This window comes from Hippocampus zosterae, chromosome 18 (genome assembly GCF_025434085.1).
Source record: "Hippocampus zosterae strain Florida chromosome 18, ASM2543408v3, whole genome shotgun sequence".
In the NCBI taxonomy this organism is placed as follows: domain Eukaryota; kingdom Metazoa; phylum Chordata; class Actinopteri; order Syngnathiformes; family Syngnathidae; genus Hippocampus; species Hippocampus zosterae.
In genome coordinates this window covers 15,136,778-15,159,225 of record NC_067468.1, presented here as the reverse complement: position 1 = coordinate 15,159,225, position 22,448 = coordinate 15,136,778, and the positions used below count along the sequence as shown (strand labels likewise).

At 43.4% G+C, this 22,448-nt stretch overlaps 2 protein-coding genes and 1 long non-coding RNA gene across 25 annotated transcripts in view; 1 reads left to right on the top strand and 2 right to left on the bottom strand.

The window, feature by feature from the left end:
- Nucleotides 1–22,448, bottom strand: part of LOC127591168 (transcription factor 4-like) — a 116,904-nt gene that overhangs the window by 70,321 nt on the left and 24,135 nt on the right. For all 10 annotated transcript variants that reach the window (XM_052051010.1, XM_052051013.1, XM_052051022.1 and 7 more), the window contains 2 exons: nucleotides 18,261–18,316; nucleotides 17,535–17,610 (listed from right to left, as the gene is read on the bottom strand). In XM_052051010.1, coding sequence (XP_051906970.1) covers nucleotides 17,535–17,610; nucleotides 18,261–18,316 — 132 coding nt within the window. The remainder of the gene's footprint in view (nucleotides 1–17,534; nucleotides 17,611–18,260; nucleotides 18,317–22,448) is intronic.
- LOC127591176 (cell surface glycoprotein 1-like) lies at nucleotides 1,066–10,316 on the bottom strand. 14 transcript variants are annotated; one of them, XM_052051036.1, is made up of 12 exons: nucleotides 10,026–10,316; nucleotides 8,684–8,755; nucleotides 7,777–7,854; nucleotides 7,321–7,398; nucleotides 6,873–6,944; nucleotides 6,420–6,497; nucleotides 5,973–6,044; nucleotides 5,526–5,597; nucleotides 5,079–5,150; nucleotides 4,632–4,703; nucleotides 4,175–4,252; nucleotides 1,066–3,844 (listed from the first exon to the last, which is right to left on the bottom strand). In XM_052051036.1, the coding sequence occupies exons 1-12, from the start codon at nucleotides 10,110–10,112 to the stop codon at nucleotides 3,830–3,832; spliced, it is 846 nt and encodes a 281-aa protein (XP_051906996.1). In that variant the 5' UTR covers nucleotides 10,113–10,316; the 3' UTR covers nucleotides 1,066–3,829. The 14 variants fall into 14 exon arrangements, with proteins under 14 accessions (XP_051906996.1, XP_051906995.1, XP_051906998.1 ...); XM_052051035.1 differs by having other exon boundaries at nucleotides 1,066–3,799; XM_052051038.1 differs by lacking the exon at nucleotides 5,079–5,150 and having other exon boundaries at nucleotides 1,066–3,799.
- On the top strand, nucleotides 5,469–9,621 carry LOC127591180 (uncharacterized). The gene is made up of 3 exons (XR_007959835.1): nucleotides 5,469–5,585; nucleotides 8,291–9,000; nucleotides 9,448–9,621. It is a non-coding gene; the product is annotated as an uncharacterized LOC127591180 (long non-coding RNA).

The following is a 22,448-nucleotide window of genomic DNA, read 5'->3' as shown; positions in this document are numbered from 1 at the left end:
CAAAAAAAACGCCACTAACGAACACCCCCCGACCCCTCCCTTCCCCTGGCTTAATGAATGCCAGGCTTAATTAGAGCACCATGATGTCAGAGCATTAATTATCAGTTGGCTTCATTTCAGGAAATAAACACTGTCTTCCTTTCTGATTTTCACTCTGTCTTTCTCCATTTCCCTCTGCAGTATTCTTTGTCTTTTCTCGTCTATCCGGCTCGTTGTATATTCCCTCATCAGATGAAAATTTGAAGTGACTCCGTGAGGAAGTATGCCATATTTTTTGGACACGCTCCTAAATCTGATAGATGAATGCGACTCCTGACAATTTGCTGTGAGTAGCCATTCATTTATCAGATTTTTGCAAAGTTGAACGTATAGTCCAGTGGTTAGCACGTGGGCTTCACAGTGCAGAGGTACCGGGTTCGAATCCAGCTCCGGCCTCTCTGTGTGGAGTTTGCATGTTCTCCCCGGGCCTGCGTGGGTTTTCTCCGGGTGCTCCGGTTTCCTCCCACATTCCAAAAACATGCATGGCAGGCTGATTGGACGCTCTAAATTGTCCCTAGGTGTGAGTGTGAGTGCGAATGGTTGTTCGTTTCTGTGTGCCCTGCGATTGGCTGGCAACCGATTCAGGGTGTCCCCCGCCTACTGCCCGAAGACAGCTGGGATAGGCTCCAGCACCCCCCGCGACCCTAGTGAGGATCAAGCGGTTAGGAAGATGAATGAATGAATGAATGAATGAATGAACGTATATGTTGGCTGGAAGATATACATAAGACAGTAAGACGATATACATCATTTACGGCAGTCCTGGTCAAACAAGATGTTAAGTAAAGCTGTGGCGATGCGGTTTACCCCTTCAATAATAAAAATGGTACAATCCTAAATGAAAGCGCTGACGGACGCCGCTTTTCGTCCATCACTATCCCCAGTGGTGACATTTCAAATCGCATTTACAACAATGCTCCAATGCTATAGCATGATGTCATCGGCAGGCTAGCACCCCGTCGCTAACGGAAAACTGTTGTTGGATAGCTTTCGGTAACCCCACACACCGCAATGATATTGTCCCATTCATTCATTCATTCATTCATCTTCCGAACCGGTTGATCCTCACTAGGGTCGCGGGGGGTGCTGGAGCCTATCCCAGCTGTCTTCGGGCAGTAGGCGGGGGACACCCTGAATCGGTTGCCAGCCAATCGCAGGGCACACAGAGACAAACAACCATTCGCACTCACACTCGCACCTAGGGACAATTTAGAGTGTTCAATCAGCCTGCCACGCATGTTTTTGGAATGTGGGAGGAAACCGGAGCACCCGGAGAAAACCCACGCAGGCCCGGGGAGAACATGCAAGCTCCACACAGGGAGGCCGGAGCTGGAATCGAACCCGGTACCTCTGCACTGTGAAGCCGACGTGCTAACCACTGGACTACCGGGCCGCCCCTATATTATTGTTTTTATTTCACCAATCGCCACACGTTATTTGGCCGTGTGTCTTCTTATACTGCGTTCTCGACGCCGATTGGCCGGCAGTCCGCAAAATAGTGGTGACGCACGGTCATTCAGCATTGACGGAAAAGGACAATGACGGAGTGACAGACCGACGATAACGGACCGGGCGGACCAGCACTCGCATTAACGTCAGAATAAACATGACAATACAATGAGATGTGTAAGAAAAGTGGTCCAGGCACCGAAGCGAAAAAGGGTGTTTTCCTTTTGAGGCGTGCAATGTAAATGTAGCCTCTGCTCTGCTCAGATGATGAAATAAAGTTGATCTTTGACCTATGGGAGCCATGCTTGTAAGTGAAGAGCTCTCTCTCTCTCTCACTCTGGCGCACTCTCTGTCTCCGTCGCTCCCTCGCCCTGCTCACGCTCACAATAAACATACTGTTTCAGGCAGCACATCTCTATATTTCTCTGTCACCTCTTACACACAAACAAGCACTCTCTCTCTGCCACACACACACACACACACACATACTGTAGCATGGCTGGCCAGATGGGACTCTTCCACATGACCAGGCCGATCAATCAACACTGAAGGGCCCAGGTGCTACTACGCACCATTTCACAGTCTGTCACACAGACACACACACGCATACGTGTTTTGGTGCATTTTCAGGACGTCCGTTTGTTCACCCGACATATGGGTACATGCCTTTCCCGTGGTCCTACAGGCTCCAAAAAAATATGGTAACCATGAAAAAAAATCAGGAAGACAGCCATCTACTCAGATTTTGGCTAGGACGTAATTTTTTTTTGATTTATGACAAAACTACGACATATGAGGACATTGACAGGTTTTTGTGTATTATGGAGACAGTCACCTCAAACACACTACCATTTCATGTTTTTGTGAATTTTGAGCCCCCTGGATACACATCATTTTCAAGTATATATGACTTATGAAGACCAGCTAAGAGTAAAGTGTGTATTTTTAAATTGACTCATGTTACATACCAACAGTATATGTTAGGCACATGTGTCCAATTGTCATGCTCGGGCATGGGGAGAACTCTACAAAGGAAGGATGCCCAGATTCAAACATTCAAATATCAATTGCTGAACTGTGAGGCGAATGTGCCAAACAGTCGTTATACCCGTCATCCCTCAAATATTCACATTAATAATACAAGATAGTAAAATAAGCTGTGAAGAAGAAGAGACGGTTAAATATGTGGTCAGTCCACTTTCTTATTTTTTAATTGCTGACAATATGAAATTATGAACACAGAAAACATGCCACCTCCTCTCCATGACACAAAGCACTGCAATAGATGAGGGTTGTTTGAACTGAAGAAGATTATGTCAAAATGTGAATACTGCGATGAAGAATTTTTAATGAATCTGGCCATATATTGTGCCATGTGTGTAGCAACTTCTTTAGCTACCGTTAGACAAAAGCAACTTTTCAAAAAGTATTGAAATTCTTGAAATAGGATGAATTCAAATGTTTTAGGGTTTTTCCCAAATATCACCTCAAACCTAATAAGCCTATCTTTTGTGAGAAGTTTGTATATCGTACGTACGTTTATATACAGCAGGGGTGTCCAAGGTCGGTCCTCAAGGGCCGCTGTCTTTTTGTTTTCCAGCTCTCCCAGGATGTTCTAGTGCTGCATCAGAGCTGACTGATGAACTGATCATCTGAAACAGGTGTGATGCAGCCGGGAGAGCTGGAAAACAGGCACGACAGTGGCCCTCCAGGCCCAGATCGGGACATGCCTGATATACAGTATAATTTACATGTTCATACATCTTCAAGGATTTTCCAAATTGCTCTTGAAGATCATGAAACAACAAACGTGAAACACAGTATCCAACAACAAATATGAAATCCATAATTGACCATCCCACCCTAAATGCACCATTGCTATTGCTTTAGTTAACTTGAACTGAAATGTACCCAGACGTGCTCGCATTTCAATGGACTAGCCATTCATTTCCCTTTTTAATGCAGTTATATCCTGTTGTGGATGTAGTTTTTGATGGACACCCAGCCTCTGTCGTTCAGAGCTGCTGGCTCTGCGTGGAGACAGGACTCACAGCTCGTTTTACCTGAAACTTTATGGCTCGTTATGAAATCAAACATATGTCGCTCAACAGCCTTCACTTCATAATCTGTCCACATGCGTCTCTTATTCCCACCTGTAAAAGAAGGCATTATTTATTAAAAATGGAAAAATAAAATAATCAAAATAAGATATTCCAGGAAATAATGAGAATTTTGAAAATTTGAGAATTTTGAGAATTTATCTCTCATTCCATTCATGGTCTCCAGAGGGTTCAGTCAGGTCACTTGGTGTCTGGAACATAACATTACGGTGTCAAAATATTCAGCATTCTTCATTCTGACCAGTTAAGAAATGAATAAACATTAATTATCATTGAACATTGCTCACGGGAGAGTTTGGGATGAATATACCACACTATAGAAAGTTAACACTGTTCAGTTCTGTGGAACAGCAATATGGGGACATTCGAACACAGGCTCTCCAGAGTTAAGTCCAGACAAAAATCATATCACCTGAAACACACTCCGGTTTTTCAGGTCTGAAGAAATATGAGGACATGACGACTGAAATCATGGAGAGTCCATGTTTCTGATTTATAACTTCTCCTGTGTTTGTCAAAGAAAGCTGAAAACTCAAACCTAGTATATAATGATAAGACGTAGTAACCTGTTGTAAGGAAGAAGTGGATCTTCCACTCCTTTCTTGATCTTCAAAAGGTTTCATCAGGATCGGAACACTTGGTGTCTACAACATAGCAACAGTGCAGTGTCAGAAATATTCAAATTTATTCATCCTGATTAGTTAATAAATGAATAAACATTGTTATTCATTGAACATCGCTCACAGGAGGGTTTGGGATTAATATAAGACACTATAGAAAGTTAACACTGTTCAGCTCTGTGTAACAGCAATATGGGGACATTCGAACACAGGCTCTCCAGAGTTAAGTCCAGACAAAAATCATATCACCTGAAACACACTCCGGTTTTTCAGGTCTAAAGAAATATGAGGACATGACGACTGAAATCATGGAGAGTCCATGTTTCTGATTTATAACTTCTTCTGTGTTTGTCAAAGAAAGCTGAAAACTCAAACCTAGTATATCATGACAAGAGGTAGTAACCTGTTGTAAGGATGAAGTGTGTCTATCATTCCATTCATGGTCTCCAGAGGGTTCAGTCAGGTCACTTGGTGTCTGCAACATAACATTACGGTGTCAAAATATTCAGCACTCTTCATTTTGACCAGTTAAGAAATGAATAAATATTAATTATCATTGAACATTGCTCACGGGAGAGTTTGGGATGAATATACCACACTATAGAAAGTTAACACTGTTCAGTTCTGTGGAACAGCAATATGGGGACATTCGAACACAGGCTCTCCAGAGTTAGGTTAAGACAAAAGTCATGTCACCTGAAACACACTGAGGTTTTTCAGGTCTGAAGAAATATGAGGACATGACGACTGAAATTATGGAGAGTCTATGTTTCTTACTTATAACTTCTCCTGTGTTTGTCAAAGAAAGCTGAAAACTCAAACCTAGTATATCATGATAAGAAGTAGTAACCTGTTGTAAGAATGAAGTGGATCTCTCACTCCATTCATGGTCTCCAGAGGGTTCAGTCAGGTCACTTGGTGTCTGCAACATAACATTACGGTGTCAAAAGTTTCAGCATTCTTCATTCTGACCAGTTAAGAAATGAATAAATATTAATTATCATTGAACATTGCTCACGGGAGAGTTTGGGATGAATATACCACACTATAGAAAGTTAACACTGTTCAGTTCTGTGGAACAGCAATATGGGGACATTCGAACACAGGCTCTCCAGAGTTAGGTTAAGACAAAAGTCATGTCACCTGAAACACACTCAGGTTTTTCAGGTCTCAAGAAATATGAGGACATGACGACTGAAATCATGGAGAGTCCATGTTTCTGATTTATAACGTCTCCTGTGTTTGTCAAAGAAAGCTGAAAACTCAAACCTAGTATATCATGATAAGAAGTAGTAACCTGTTGTAAGGATGAAGTGGATCTCTCACTCCATTCTTGGTTTCCAGAGGGTTCAGTCAGGTCACTTGGTGTCTGCAACATAACATTACGGTGTCAAAAGTTTCAGCATTCTTCATTCTGACCAGTTAAGAAATGAATAAATATTAATTATCATTGAACATTGCTCACAGGAGAGTTTGGGATGAATATACCACACTATAGAAAGTTAACACTATTCAGTTCTGTGGAACAGCAATATGGGGACATTCGAACACAGGCTCTCCAGAGTTAGGTTAAGACAAAAGTCATGTCACCTGAAACACACTCAGGTTTTTCAGGTCTGAAGAAATATGAGGACATGACGACTGAAATCATGGAGAGTCCATGTTTCTGATTTATAACTTCTGCTGTGTTTGTCAAAGAAAGCTGAAAACTCAAACCTAGTATATCATGACAAGAAGTAGTAACCTGTTGTAAGGATGAAGTGTATCTATCATTCCATTCATGGTCTCCAGGGGGTTCAGTCAGGTCACTTGGTGTCTGCAACATAACATTACGGTGTCAACATATTCAGCATTCTTCATTCTGACCAGTTAAGAAATGAATAAATATTAATTATCATTGAACATTGCTCACGGGAGAGTTTGGGATGAATATACCACACTATAGAAAGTTAACACTGTTCAGTTCTGTGGAACAGCAATATGGGGACATTCGAACACAGGCTCTCCAGAGTTAGGTTAAGACAAAAGTCATGTCACCTGAAACACACTCAGGTTTTTCAGGTCTGAAGAAATATGAGGACATGACGACTGAAATCATGGAGAGTCTATGTTTCTGACTTATAACTTCTCCTGTGTTTGTCAAAGAACATTGAAAATTCAAACCTAGTATATCATGATAAGAAGTAGTAACCTGTTGTAAGGATGAAGTGGATCTCTCACTCCATTCTTGGTTTCCAGAGGGTTCAGTCAGGTACCTGTCACTTGATGTCTGCAACATAACATTACGGTGTCAAAAGTTTCAGCATTCTTCATTCTGACCAGTTAAGAAATGAATAAACATTATTTCTCATTGAACATTGCCCACAGGAGAGTTTGAGAATAATGTACCACACTATAGTAAGTTAACACTGTTCAGCTCTGAGTAACAGCAATATGGGGACATTCGAACACAGGCTCTCCAGAGTTAGGTTAAGACAAAAGTCATGACACCTGAAACACACTCAGGTTTTTCAGGTCTAAAGAAATATGAGGACATGACGACTGAAATCATGGAGAGTCCATGTTTCTGATTTATAACTTCTGCTGTGTTTGTCAAAGAAAGCTGAAAACTCAAACCTAGTATATCATGACAAGAAGTAGTAACCTGTTGTAAGGATGAAGTGTATCTATCATTCCATTCATGGTCTCCAGGGGGTTCAGTCAGGTCACTTGGTGTCTGCAACATAACATTACGGTGTCAAAATATTCAGCATTTTTCATTTTGACCAGTTAAGAAATGAATAAATATTAATTATCATTGAACATTGCTCACGGGAGAGTTTGGGATGAATATACCACACTATAGAAATTTAACACTGTTCAGTTCTGTGGTACAGCAATATGGGGACATTCGAACACAGGCTCTCCAGATGTTAGGTTAAGGCAAAAGTCATGTCACCTGAAACACACTTGGGTTTTTCAGGTCTAAAGAAATATGAGGACATGACGACTGAAATCATGGAGAGTCCATGTTTCTGATTTATAACTTCTCCTGTGTTTGTCAAAGAACATTGAAAATTCAAACCTAGTATATCATGATAAGAAGTAGTAACCTGTTGTAAGGATGAAGTGGATCTCTCACTCCATTCTTGGTTTCCAGAGGGTTCAGTCAGGTACCTGTCACTTGATGTCTGCAACATAACAACATTACGGTGTCAAAAGTTTCAGCATTCTTCATTCTGACCAGTTAAGAAATGAATACATATTAATTATCATTGAACATTGCTCACGGGAGAGTTTGGGATGAATATACCACACTATAGAAAGTTAACACTGTTCAGTTCTGTGGAACAGCAATATGGGGACATTCGAACACAGGCTCTCCAGAGTTAGGTTAAGACAAAAGTCATGTCACCTGAAACACACTCAGGTTTTTCAGGTCTGAAGAAACATGAGGACATGACGACTGAAATCATGGAGAGTCTATGTTTCTGATTTAGAACTTCTCCTGTGTTTGTCAAAGAAACCTGAAAACTCAAACCTAGTATATCATGATAAGAAGTAGTAACCTGTTGTAAGGATGAAGTGGATCTCTCACTCCATTCTTGGTTTCCAGAGGGTTCAGTCAGGTACCTGTCACTTGATGTCTGCAACATAACATTACGGTGTCAAAAGTTTCAGCATTCTTCATTCTGACCCAGTTAAGAAATGAATAAACATTATTTCTCATTGAACATTGCCCACAGGAGAGTTTGAGAATAATGTACCACACTATAGTAAGTTAACACTGTTCAGCTCTGAGTAACAGCAATATGGGGACATTCGAACACAGGCTCTCCAGAGTTAGGTTAAGACAAAAGTCATGACACCTGAAACACACTCAGGTTTTTCAGGTCTAAAGAAATATGAGGACATGACGACTGAAATCATGGAGAGTCCATGTTTCTGATTTATAACTTCTCCTGTGTTTGTCAAAGAAAGCTGAAAACTCAAACCTAGTATATCATGATAAGAAGTAGTAACCTGTTGTAAGGATGAAGTGGATCTCTCACTCCATTCTTGTTTTCCAGAGGGTTCAGTCAGGTACCTGTCACTTGATGTCTGCAACATAACATTACGGTGTCAAAAGTTTCAGCATTCTTCATTCTGACCAGTTAAGAAATGAATAAACATTATTTCTCATTGAACATTGCCCACAGGAGAGTTTGAGAATAATGTACCACACTATAGTAAGTTAACACTGTTCAGCTCTGAGTAACAGCAATATGGGGACATTCGAACACAGGCTCTCCAGAGTTAGGTTAAGACAAAAGTCATGACACCTGAAACACACTCAGGTTTTTCAGGTCTAAAGAAATATGAGGACATGACGACTGAAATCATGGAGAGTCCATGTTTCTGATTTATAACTTCTCCTGTGTTTGTCAAAGAAAGCTGAAAACTCAAACCTAGTATATCATGACAAGAAGTAGTAACCTGTTGTAAGGATGAAGTGTATCTATCATTCCATTCATGGTCTCCAGAGGGTTCAGTCAGGTCACTTGGTGTCTGCAACATAACATTACGGTGTCAAAATATTCAGCATTCTTCATTTTGACCAGTTAAGAAATGAATAAATATTAATTATCATTGAACATTGCTCACGGGAGAGTTTGGGATGAATATACCACACTATAGAAAGTTAACACTGTTCAGTTCTGTGGAACAGCAATATGGGGACATTCGAACACAGGCTCTCCAGAGTTAGGTTAAGACAAAAGTCATGTCACCTGAAACACACTCAGGTTTTTCAGGTCTCAAGAAATATGAGGACATGACGACTGAAATCATGGAGAGTCTATGTTTCTGACTTATAACTTCTCCTGTGTTTGTCAAAGAAAGCTGAAAACTCAAACCTAGTATATCATGACAAGAAGTAGTAACCTGTTGTAAGAATGAAGTGGATCTCTCACTCCATTCATGGTCTCCAGAGGGTTCAGTCAGGTCATTTGGTGTCTGCAACATAACATTACGGTGTCAAAATATTCAGCATTCTTCATTCTGACCAGTTAAGAAATGAATAAACATTATTTCTCATTGAACATTGCCCACAGGAGAGTTTGAGAATAATGTACCACACTATAGTAAGTTAACACTGTTCAGCTCTGAGTAACAGCAATATGGGGACATTCGAACACAGGCTCTCCAGAGTTAGGTTAAGACAAAAGTCATGACACCTGAAACACACTCAGGTTTTTCAGGTCTAAAGAAATATGAGGACATGACGACTGAAATCATGGAGAGTCCATGTTTCTGATTTATAACTTCTCCTGTGTTTGTCAAAGAAAGCTGAAAACTCAAACCTAGTATATCATGACAAGAAGTAGTAACCTGTTGTAAGGATGAAGTGTATCTATCATTCCATTCATGGTCTCCAGAGGGTTCAGTCGGGTCACTTGGTGTCTGCAACATCACATTACGGTGTCAAAATATTCAGCATTCTTCATTTTGACCAGTTAAGAAATGAATAAATATTAATTATCATTGAACATTGCTCACGGGAGAGTTTGGGATGAATATACCACACTATAGAAAGTTAACACTGTTCAGTTCTGTGGTACAGCAATATGGGGACATTCGAACGCAGGCTCACCAGATGTTAGGTTAAGGCAAAAGTCATGTCACCTGAAACACACTCGGGTTTTTCAGGTCTAAAGAAATATGAGGACATGACGACTGAAATCATGGAGAGTCCATGTTTCTGATTTATAACTTCTCCTGTGTTTGTCAAAGAAACCTGAAAACTCAAACCTAGTATATCATGATAAGAAGTAGTAACCTGTTGTAAGGATGAAGTGGATCTCTCACTCCCTTCTTGGTCTCCAGAAGGTTCAGTCAAGATCCCGTCACTTGGTGTCTGCAACATAACACCATTACGGTGCCATTACGGGACATTCGAACACAGTCTCTCCAGTGTTAGGTCCAGACAAAAGTCATTTCACCTGATCACACTCAGGTTTTTCAGCAACATTACAGTATCAGAAATATTCTAAAAAGTATTCTACAGTAACTGGGAAGTATGAGGGCATGACTGAAATCATGAAAATCAACATTATAGCAACCATAGAGTGTCAGAAATATGTCGTAGTTACATGACTTTTGAATAAATTAAACTTCATACACAGCACAAGCCGGCTCTTTATGGTAGTTACCACTGTACAGCTCTTATAGCTAACAATTTCAGGACAACAGACATGACTGAGTTCAAATAATAAAGACAACACCCGAAACATACTCTTTCAGACTAAAACAATGTAATGACTGAAAAATAATTCCGGTGACCATTCGTTGTTTTCAACTAAGTAGAGACTTTTGATGGGCAGTACAAATTGCTGATAAAAATGTGGATTTGTCAAACAGCTACCACAGCCTTCTTCAATCAGGTGAAATAAGCATTATGAAGGAAGTTTAAAGGCATCTAATTTTCCTCGACTATTACGGATGGTATGTGTTTTTATGAATTGTGATATTTGGTGAAGCACAATATTTTAACAGAAGCCGAATAATTTCTATTTCTATTTTTTCATTCCAAGATATTCCTAGTTCTACATGGCAATACAATATTCTCAATAATTGAATGATAATGGCTGCTAAACATTTTCTTCAAAAGTACTTCAATTATTTTTGCTCCAATATGATCAATGGCATAAAAAATATGCTGTTTATTGGGACATTTTTGGGGTAAATACAATGTACAAATAAAATCTGTCACTGTGACAGGCTTTGGTTGCAGCTCTTGTCATGTGCTTGCGGTAGCCATAAGAATTAGATAGCAGGTAGATTGATAGCATACCTTTATAATCATTGATCCACTGGGCTTTCAAACAAGGCTTGTTGACTCCAGATAAAAGGAGCAGCCTCAGATTCAGGGCTCAGTCTGGTTCTTCTTTGTGACATTATCACCACCAGTAAACATCTACAATGGAAAGTGAGAAGAAGTCAGCCAGACAAGCAAACACAATATTATGGCAGCACTTATTTTGGCTCAAAAAGTACTGAGCCAAAGGAATATTATTTTCTTCCTCAAAAATACAAAAATTCATTTCATCAAACATTTGCTGGTCAGACTAATAGATTCGGGCAAACCATTTGTCAGGCAGATAACAATGTAAAATTAAAATAGAGTAACACAATATTGTCTTGACCAAATGTACCAACAAAGCTGAATTCTGCTATAATTTCATTGCAAACGTTTGTTTGTTTTTTTCATTGAAACAGTGTACAATTGAATCAGCACAAGAATAAACAGTGTAAATACACCGGGCTTAGCGTAAATGCTAGAAGTGCCTGGCCCACTTTCATTAGGCTACCTGTACTAACTAATTTAAATTAACTGCAATCGAATAAAACAAATACTGCACTGAAATAAACATATGGTACCAAAACCAAGTTCCACAGACTGTGTTGTTAAAGATTTAGAAATGTTTTCCAGAACCTTGCCTGCAGGACATGTCCACATTACTTTTACTGGAAGCTTATTAGCATGCTAACGATCGAGCTAGCTAGCTAGCTAGCTGTCTTATTGAATGATATTACCTTTGGTGGGCACTGTTAAACACGGTTATATTGAACAACTTCTATGTTACGGTAAGATAAATGAAAAGGAATTGCTTACCCGATGGTCATCCACGCGTGGTCGTGTTTGAGAGTAGGATTGTCTGGCTGCTTCACATGTTGGATTTTGTGTGACTGCTAATTGATGTGACTTATCAGGACGAGGGCGGGGAAAATGTGTGAGTCAGTCCGAAAAAGATGACATTTGAGGTCCTGCACAATGACGTCACTGAAAGTGTGTTAAAAGTGTGTTAAGTACCGAAGTTGGCCACTAGTTTTCCAAATGAAAAGTGAGTCGAAAGTTAAACACACTTAAACACACAATTTCTGAAAATTGTGCTCTTTCAGGACATCACTTATTTTTGGTGTGGGAGTATCCTCGTGAGCTCTAGAGTAGTGTAGACTGCGTGGAAATATGAGGACGCGAAAAATGTCCTCATTTTTCCACAGGTCCTCATTGTGAAGGTGTGTTATCATAAAATTGTCCTGAGATGTCATGAATACAAACGCACACACACACACACACACACACACATAACAGCACAGACATGCATAGATAAAGATAAAGGACACACACACACACACACGCATGAAGGCAGCAAAAACTCGCACCCATAAACACACAGTGTAACACGTCTGACCCAAGCTCGGTCTCTGGGGTGCCTCATCTGGATGGATGACAGACAGACAGAGAGATAGACAGACAGGGAAGCAGACAATGTAAATATACAAAAAAAAAGAACTTTCACAAGGGCTAATTTTCTCCCTAAAGAAATATCTGATGATGATGATAAAATGTTTATATAGGTCAAATGATTACCGGGTTCGATTCCAGCTCCGGCCTCCCTGTGTGGGGTTTGCATGTTCTCCCCGGGCCTGCGTGGGTTTTCTCCGGGTGCTCCGGTTTCCTCCCACATTCCAAAAACATGCGTGGCAGGCTGATTAAACGCTCTAAATTGTCCCTAGGTGTGAGTGTGAGTGCGAATGGTTGTTCGTTTCTGTGTGCCCTGCGATTGGCTGGCGACCGATTCAGGGTGTCCCCCGCCTACCGCCAGAAGACAGCTGGGATAGGCTCCAGCACCCCCCGCGACCCTAGTGAGGATCAAGCGGCTCGGAAGATGAATGAATGAATGAATGAATGGTCAAATGATTTTCTCCACCGGGGCGGGGGAGTGTGTGTGTGTGTGTGTGTGGGGGGGTCATCCAAACATGAATCCACGAATCTCTGCATCCATCCATTCCCTATAGAGCTTCTCCTAACTGGGGACGTCAGTGGGTTGGGTCACAGCTGACGTTGAGTAAGAGGTGGAGAGCCAATCACAAGCCACCAAGCAAAATATTTCAAAATCAAAGCAGTTCACAGTACTGGTCCTCAAAAATAAGCTCTTACGCTGTGTTCCTCTTCACTCTCTTCAAAAAGAGCTCATCAAGTCTGACAGTCCCCCATGAAGGAAAAAAAAAACTGAAATTCCAGGATAGATTCCCTTTTTGGGTCAAGTGCGTCCCAAAGAACTGCTGTTTTCACATAGTGTTTGACATTTCCGCCCTCCGCCCTGCTGCCTTGAGGAGACCTATGATTAGGACGTCAGATCCAATTACACTGACAATTTCCATGCGAGACACAGTCCCCTTCCTAATACACCCCGGCGACTTTTATGGACACTTTATGTTCAAAATAGCATGCGAGTGAGACACCGATTGGTTCGTTTCAGTCAGAGACAGTCAAAAGCAAATTGAATAATCACTAATGCCAGACAGAAACATGAAAAACCGCTGTTGGGTTTTTTTTCCCCCCCCATCTCTTGTGATTTTGCCCGCAATTCCTCTTCGATTTGGCCTCTGTTTAACATTTCCACATTGAGCCGCTTTCAAGCATGGTGAGCTGAAAGACCCAAACTCAGCAGGGAGTGACAGGATCGTGACCTTGGCACCATATCCAGCTGAGGTAAGGTGGGCTCGGGGGTAGAGATGGAGACAGGTGAGCCCGGTTTTTGCATGGGAGGAAGGGACACAGCCGAATGAAGTAGAAAGAGGTGAAAGTAGAGCTAAAGAGAAAGGAAAATGCTAAATGAGATGGAGGGTGGGCGGAGAGAGAGAGAGAGACTTCTTTATATAAAGTGTCCAGATGTGACCTCCGCAGAGGGGGGTCCGGCCTCATGGCTCAACACTCATTAATAAGGTCGCGCAGAGGTGAGACAGGCGGCCGACTCACTGCATTTCAACACGACAATAATAGGAAGATGAGGAAGTCAACATCAACAAGCGGGCGCCGACTTTTTTTTCCCAGAGGTCGCCCTTTCAGGTTGCTTTTACGTGCTGTTGTGATGCGTTCGTCATACTTGAAACCGTGGGACATTTTCGGGTCATCGGCGAGATGCATCTGACAGACGTGGCGGATAAAAAATAATAAAAATAAAAAAATCAAAGGAACTGGTCAGACGCTAGGGCGGCCCGGTAGTCCAGTGGTTAGCACGTGGGCTTCACAGTGCAGAGGTACCGGGTTCGATTCCAGCTCCGGCCTCCCTGTGTGGAGTTTGCATGTTCTCCCCGGGCCTGCGTGGGTTTTCTCCGGGTGCTCCGGTTTCCTCCCACATTCCAAAAACATGCATGGCAGGCTGATTGAACACTCTAAATTGTCCCTAGGTGTGAGTGTGAGCGTGGATGGTTGTTCGTCTCTGTGTGCCCTGCGATTGGCTGGCAACCGATTCAGGGTGTCCCCCGCCTACTGCCCGGAGACGGCTGGGATGGGCTCCAGCACCCCCCGCGACCCTAGTGAGGATCAAGCGGTACGGAAGATGAATGAATGAATGAATGAAATGACTGGTCAGACGCTATCATGGAAGGTGTTCGTAACAGAGCAACTATTTTCCCCATTTTATACAATACTGAAAGATTCCAAATGTTTGTCCCCAGCAGAACTGCGATTCGAAGGTGAAACCGCCGAGTTGACAAAGTTGGTGGCAGTTAGGGTTGGGGGAGGGTGGGGGGGGGTTGCACCTGTTCTCTAGCTGGCTCACATATATGGTGCTTAAATAGGAGGCAAAACCACATGCACGCGGGAATATCAAGTGCATCCACGAGTCAAAGAGCAAAAATGCACACGACTGAAAAGTCGCGTATGCACACACACACACACACACACACGCCACAGAAGAGCCAAACCACCGAATTGGTGCACACATACATGCAAAATGCTCCATAAGGACCTTCTCCTGTCAAACGTACTGTATGTCATAAATGAATAAACCAAAGCCGCCAAATTGCGCAAAATTGTATTTTTTGTGTTTTTTTGTTATTATAAAGTGTCCTTGGGTGTCTTGAAAGGCGCTTACAAATAAAATGTATTATTATTATTATTATAGAAATGACCAATGTATCTGTTGTCACAAATTCATCGACAGACTCCAAAAAAAAAACCCCAAAACATCTAAAAATATCCATTCACAATGCTTCATCGTAGTTGTACGAGTTGCTGCATTTCAAAATCATCATTTTTCATGATCCACACTTGGGGTTTCTGTGTGCGCGCGTGTGCGTGTGTGCGCGTGTGTGCGTGTGTATGTGTGTAAAGCAGCAGATTAATCTAGTAGGGTCGCTGAGATGACACTAATCCCTTCGCTGATTATCTAGAGCATAACATCACTCTAATCTGATGGGGGGGTTAAGAAAGATAGACAAGGTTGGAGTGGGTAGAGTAAAGAAAGAACAAGAGGGAGCAGCCGCGTTTGCGCTCACCACACATCCAGGTTGTTGGTGATGAAATTTGGCGGCATTTGTCTCTTCTATCGGAAATATGAAGTTGGGGCTCCGGAGTAGCAAGCGTAGCACTCAAACACGCTGGTTTCAATCTTGTAACATTGCACCAATCGTCGTTCGTGTGCGTTCGGTCGTCTCGAGTTGTCAATAAAAATATTAAGCCTGTTGCTGTTTGTTTTAGAAAGTCACCATGCGAGGAGGATCAAATCACTGGTAATAACGCATTCGTTACTCAACATTTGGGTTGCGTTTTAAGTTTTGCTTAATTATTTGCATGTAGACTTTGAAGTGGGGTGGTAACTTGATTTCCCACTGCCACAATTTCAAGATTTTTTTTGAGTTACAAACCATCGCTTGGCTGGTCCCACATTTGGGGAAAATAGCAAAATCATAATAGCGAAATAGCGAAAAGGTCCAATTGCTTTTATTTTGGTAATAAAATGTCATGTCATCACCGATTGGACCGAAGCTCAGAGGTCTGGTTATTGACAGTGAGACGATGTCGTTGGCGGCTTTGGCGAGCCCGCCGCGTTCGAGAGTGACAGAAAAGCCGACAGCCTCTCGAGACAATCTGATATTACAATGAAGTTATTCGGTTGAACCCGAGAACGGTCACAAGTGGGAAGTGAGGAGGATGTTTTCTATGCAGTGTTGGAACAGAGTATGTGTGTGTGTGTGTGTGTGTTTTCTATATCTGTGGCTGTCTCTGTCTCTTAGCGTTATCATTATCAAAGTAAATTGAGGTTTCCCGTGTGCGAGATGAAGAATACAATATTTCCATTTCTGACTCGTGCTCCCCCTCGCCGCGGCGACATCGTATAATCACAACACTGTCAAAACGCATCGCACACACAATGGATCATTTCGGTCAACCTACAAGTTGATATTTCTCGGTTGTCTACGCATTGTTAGCCGTGTATTCGTGGCTTCCCAAAATATTCCAAGAATGATCTCTTTTCATCCTTTGTTTTGTTTTTGGCGGGTTTTTTGTGTTGGTTTTTTTTGGTAACGAAAATGTACAAATGAGGAAGTGCGAGAAGTGGATTAGAAAATGGGATGGATGGATATTTAAATGTCGGTAACTGTATGTACAACTTCAATTAGTAAGCGGCAATATCGTGTGCCGCTCAAGGATACGGGCTCAATTTTGATCGACATCATCAAAAGTATTGACATTAGCTTTCGTTGTGATTGTGCGCCTATAAGGCAACAAGCTAGCAGAAGAAGCGGCTCTCGGTATGATCAAGTGCAGTTGTACGTGACGCGCTCCACTTCGGCGGCGACAACAAACACGTTGCTACGCATGAACATTTCTTAGACAAAACTTGACTCCAACCACATTTTTAAAGGCAGGATTTACGATACAGCTCAAGTGCGGAATCCCGCTGCACTGTACAGGCGTAGCTAACGTCGCAACCAGTGAGGCTAACGTTACTTTTGCTTCCTTCTCCGTTACCCCGCCGCATGGTCTTTGACTCCTTCTTAACATGACGATGACAGTTTTCAAACAGGCAACGCAAACAACTGTCGAGCATTTTTCCCAAACGTGAACATTCACAGTAGCGGACCACAACCCGCGATCACAAAAGCGCAAAAGAGCAATGGCAGAAACGGAAAGGCTGAGAGGTCTGACATCGTCCATATTTTATGAATGCAGTCAAAGGTAATTAAGCTCGACGCGTGCGAGGGAGAGAAGAGAGAGAGATCGACGAGGAGAAAGAGAAGGCGGGAAAAGAGAGGCAGATTATCTGTGTCAGTGGCCATTTGCTCACAACTGGCGCCACATCGGGGAGAGGGCCGGAGGCATGGTGCATCATGGGTAAATGAGCACCAACTACACGGCGTCCGCCATACAGTGAGAGAGCGAAAGTCAACTCCTCCGTTTTACACGCGCTCGCGATCATTAAAGTACGATTGATCGAAAACAGGAAAGAAGAACAATTTCAAACGGCGATCGCCAGTCAGTCGGCTAACGTACCTGCTAGCCTGGAGTTAGCGTAAGGAGGTGACAGGCTGTCGTGCGACGTGACGTACTGAGAACCTTCTGCATAGCTCTGCATAAAGACAGGAGAAAAAAAAGAAAAAGAGAGTTAAAACGAGTTTGACCGAGAACAAGTTTTCGAGATAAACGTTTCATCATAGTGACGCCAAGTCTTTTGACTGATGGAAATTCCGATGACGGCACATATGATCTTGACATATTTGGTCCGTTAATTGGTGACAGGCCTGGATCCAAATTATCTGTTGGATTTCATCCTACAGGTGTTTGATGGATGCTCGGGTCAAGGGATCAAGGGAGGTATGAGAAATGCTCCCACACCAAAAATGTATCCAACAATAGCCGCGTGGCCCGTGCCAACGTGCACTGGGGGCGCATCTGGCCGGAAAAGAAAATTGCCTATACCTCAAACCACCCACAAGGTTTGAAGCACGCAATGTCCAAGACCTCTTGGAAGAGTTAAGATGCGTGTGTGTGTGTGTCTATGTGTGGAGTGGGTGCGGGGGGGGTGGGGGGGTGGGGTGTAATTATCGTGACCTTTAAATCTAAGATGCTCCCTAAATACTTTCCAAAATGTATATTTTCCCTTATTTGATTTTAATTTGTGTTTGGAACTATTTTATGACACACAGCAAAAAAAAAAAGTGTAAAGTGACAACTGTTGAATCGATTTCTCAGTAAATCGGGTTTGGCTTTTTCTTTTACCTTCGAAGAGCGACTTCCACTCGCCCATGAGCCCGCACTCGTTCTCTCCTCCATATCTGTGGCATAGCGAAAGAGAAAGAGTGAGTTGAAGAGAAATTATAAACAGCAAATCATAAAATAGACAACAAACAATGTAAAAATATGATAAAAAAAAAAAAAAGAAATTGGGTAGCTGGGGGTGAACTCGAATGGCTCATTGCGGTTCTGGGTTTGAATCTCGAGTGGGCATGTCCCCCCACGCCCGTGCTTGCATTTTATTTTAGATTTTAACTTACAAATTAAAATGTGAAATTGCTCAATTATTATACAATGAAATCATTCAGCTGTTATCGGCGTTTGACAACAAGTCCGTATACGAATGCCCACTGAATAAATCCACCGCAATGAATTTGATCCAAAACACTCAACAACGTTCCGCGTACAGACCGAGAGCGTCATCAACGACATCAGAGTAAATCATCATCTCTCCTTTCTCCATGTCATTAAACATTATTGATTATGATTGCAGAGCCTTTAATGTCTCGATGAAATGTAATGGACCTTTAAGCCTCGCACAGACCACTAATCCCCCCCCTGCCTGCCTGCTATCGCGCTGCATCGCAAAGGTCGGACTATCGCCCGAGAGGTCACAAAACTTGGATTCCCTGCCGCAAGTGGGAACGTACTTGCGGGCAAACAACCTTGGAAGAGCAAAAACGTCCTTCTTCGCGAGAAGCATTTCAGTTTTATTGCACTCGGAATTTGAAAAACGTTTCGATGATTTGGGTGAATGTATTTGTGATGGAGGATTTGCAAGGCATTTCAATTGCTTGATTTATTTATTTTAGAAAATTCCACAAAGATAGCAGCCAGTTGTTAAAAGTTGCTAATGTTAGCGACAACTTCGATACAGTTCAGCGAGCAGTTAAGAGTTTGAGTAAGACATTTGAGAGGTCGAGAGTTGGGAGGCAGCGCGTTGAGAAGCAGAAGTCCAGTGGAAGAGGTTGCCAATTAGAGAGGGCTTCATTCAGCCGGGCAAAATCGAGAGGAGGCGAAAGCAGATTGAAGCGGAAGGAGAAGTGCCAAAGAGCCGAGAAAAAGTTAAAAGACGTGGAGGAGGAGGAGGAGGCGGTCAAGAAGGAGGCGTCCATGTGTCCCGCACCTGATAAGGCCTCCGATTGAGGGCTATAAATTACACTCGCGAGGGGTTTGGGGGGGGGGGGGGGGCAGTGGGATGGCACACAAATGGCAAAATACAAATGGAGATTTCCCCCCAAGCCCCCACCCCTGCCATTGCTAACACACGCACGCACGTGCGAACGCACACACACACACTCACACACACACAGTGGCGGCGATCTATCATCAGTTAATGAACTTAGACTGACAGACAGCTCCATGTCTCACACAATGATCATATTAAGACCTTCCTGACACAAAGCAGACCCCTATTAATGCCGTTAGCTCGTGTGTGTGTGAGCGCGCGTGCGCATTTGCATTGGCGTTGTTTCGCGTGCAACTGCCGAGGAAACACGACTGACTAGACTTTAAGTCCCAGTCATTTCTGTCATTGCTGAAAACAACAAAGTTTCATGTAGGGAATATATAAGAATGACTGAGATACAGGGCGGCTCGGTAGTCCAGTGGTTAGCACGTGGGCTTCACAGTGCAGAGGTACCGGGTTCGATTCCAGCTCCGGCCTCCCTCTGTGGAGTTTGCATGTTCTCCCCAGGCCTGCGTGGGTTTGCTCCGGGTGCTCCGGTTTACTCCCACATTCCAAAAACATGCGTGGCACGATGATTGAATACTCTAAATTGTCCCTAGGTGTGAGTGTGAGTGCGAATGGTTGTTCGTCTCTGTGTGCCCTGTGATTGGCTGGCAACCGATTTAGGGTGTCCCCCGCCCACTGCCCGAAGACAGCTGGGATAGGCTCCAGCACGCCCCGCGACCCTAGAGAGGATCAAGCGGTTCGGAAGATGAATGAATGAATGAATGACTGAGATACAGTATGATACAGTATGGGGGGGTGGGGGGGGGGGGGGAGCCAGAGTCATATTCTCACCTGAGCTCGCATTTTATTCCATCCATAACCAAAAGGGCAATATAAGTAGGCAGGGGAGACTCAGGGCGAAAATTGGGCCAATTATCCTGCCATGTGAACTAAGTTGATGTTGAAGGAGTGACCAGGCCCATTCTCCGGCGCCCGCACGGAGAGCACAAAAGTGTCTTGAGGATTGTCACTCCATGACAATCCAGTTGCTGGCAGACTTTTTTAATGTCAACAATCCTTCGTGCCAATGGGCAATTTCAAGTCTCGGATGAATCGAACGTGCGTGCTTTGGGGGAATGCGGAAAGGAAGCCGGAGTACGCCGGGGAAAGCCGCGCGAGAGCAGGGGAGGCCGTAGCGACTCCACACATGGGAGCCAGAGCCAAGATTCCAAAAGGTAGACGTGCTGAGAACGACACCAACCTTGCAGCCTGCAGCTAAGCGTGCCCGCCAGTCGGTATTTTACCGCTCGATATTTCATTGAGGAAGAGTGCGACACCGATGCGTTACCGCATCCACTCGCGCAAGCTCCAACGCACGAGGAGATGAGACGGTAAGAATTACGAGTCAGATTACGTCTTTGAATCTTCTTCTCGAAAGCCGCTTAAAACTGTCTGACACCCGCAATGCCACTTCCAAATGTGTGTATCGGAGTGACGTAACGCCCATTTGGGAGTCTCATTCTTTGGTTTCTTCTCTTTGCACACTCGAATGTGATCTTCCGGCTGGTTTTGTGCAATTCGTTTGATTTTTCGATCGAGCAAAATAAGACGATGACAACCATCTCATCTCCTGCACATGCAGTACAAACCTGAGATGAAGTGCGTTTGAGAGACGATCGTTCATCATATCACGTGACTGACTGACAGAAGTACGACAAGAGTTTAAGAGACATTATTCCAAAGTAAATTGACTTCGGACTTGTTTTCTCTCAACTCTCGACACAGGCTCCAACTGCTCTTCTGCCAAGACAACAAAATACACTCGTGCGACCAATCGTGAGGACAACACCGCTTCTAATGATAGCGGCAACAATAACATCTGCGCATAAAAACGTATTTACGGGTCCAATAAAAAAAAAAAAAAAATCCCAGACAACACAGCCCGTGACTTGGCAACTCGGACATCATTTGGCGCACAGTGAGAACCGTGCACCTCACCATGAGCGATCACAAATAATTTGGGGGGACTTTAACTTCTATTTGGGGAACTCAGGACGCGGTACCGTTTTTGTCAACCGCTGCAAAAAATGAACTCCTCTCAAATTGGACACCCGAGTGATCAAACCTGGAAGAATCTGCGTTTGCTTTCATTCGGGACCACAAAACAAGGCTTTAAAACATTCATTCATTCATTCATCTTCCGAGCCGCTTGATCCTCACTAGGGTCGCGGGGGGTGCTGGAGCCTATCCCAGCTGTCTCCGGGCAGTAGGCGGGGGACACCCTGAATCGGTTGCCAGCCAATCGCAGGGCACACAGAAACGAACAACCATCCACGCTCACACCTCGGGACAATTTAGAGCGTTCAATCAGCCTGCCACGCATGTTTTTGGAATGTGGGAGGAAACCGGAGCACCCGTAGAAAACCCACGCAGGCCCCTGGGGAGAACATGCAAACTCCACACAGGGAGGCCGGAGCTGGAATCGAACCCGGTACCTCTGCACTGTGAAGCCCACGTGCTAACCACTGGACTACCGGGCCGCCGGTTTTAAAACAAACAAACAAAATGGGCAGTTACAGAAGAATTCCGAGAGGAAGTTACGGTTCAAGAGGTTAATGCCCAGAAATGCATTAACGTTTGTGGGTGATGCACGTTCAAGGCGTTACTATGGCCTATTCATTCTCTGCACAAGCACACGCCAAGATACACGTACAATCGGCACGCCAACTGACATGCACATGCTCGCGCGCGCACGCACACAAACACACACAGGGGCCAGTGTTTCCTGTCATTAGGCAGCAGAGCTGTTCTATAATTAGAACATCTGGACTCAAGTAAGTTTAGTGCCAAAGGCCTCACACACACACATACACACACACACACACACACACACACACACACACGTGTCTCTGCGCAAGCACACGTGCGCACAAAAACACACGCAGGCACACATATCACTCACGTAAATTATCGCTTATTTTACTTTTTTTTTTTTTTAA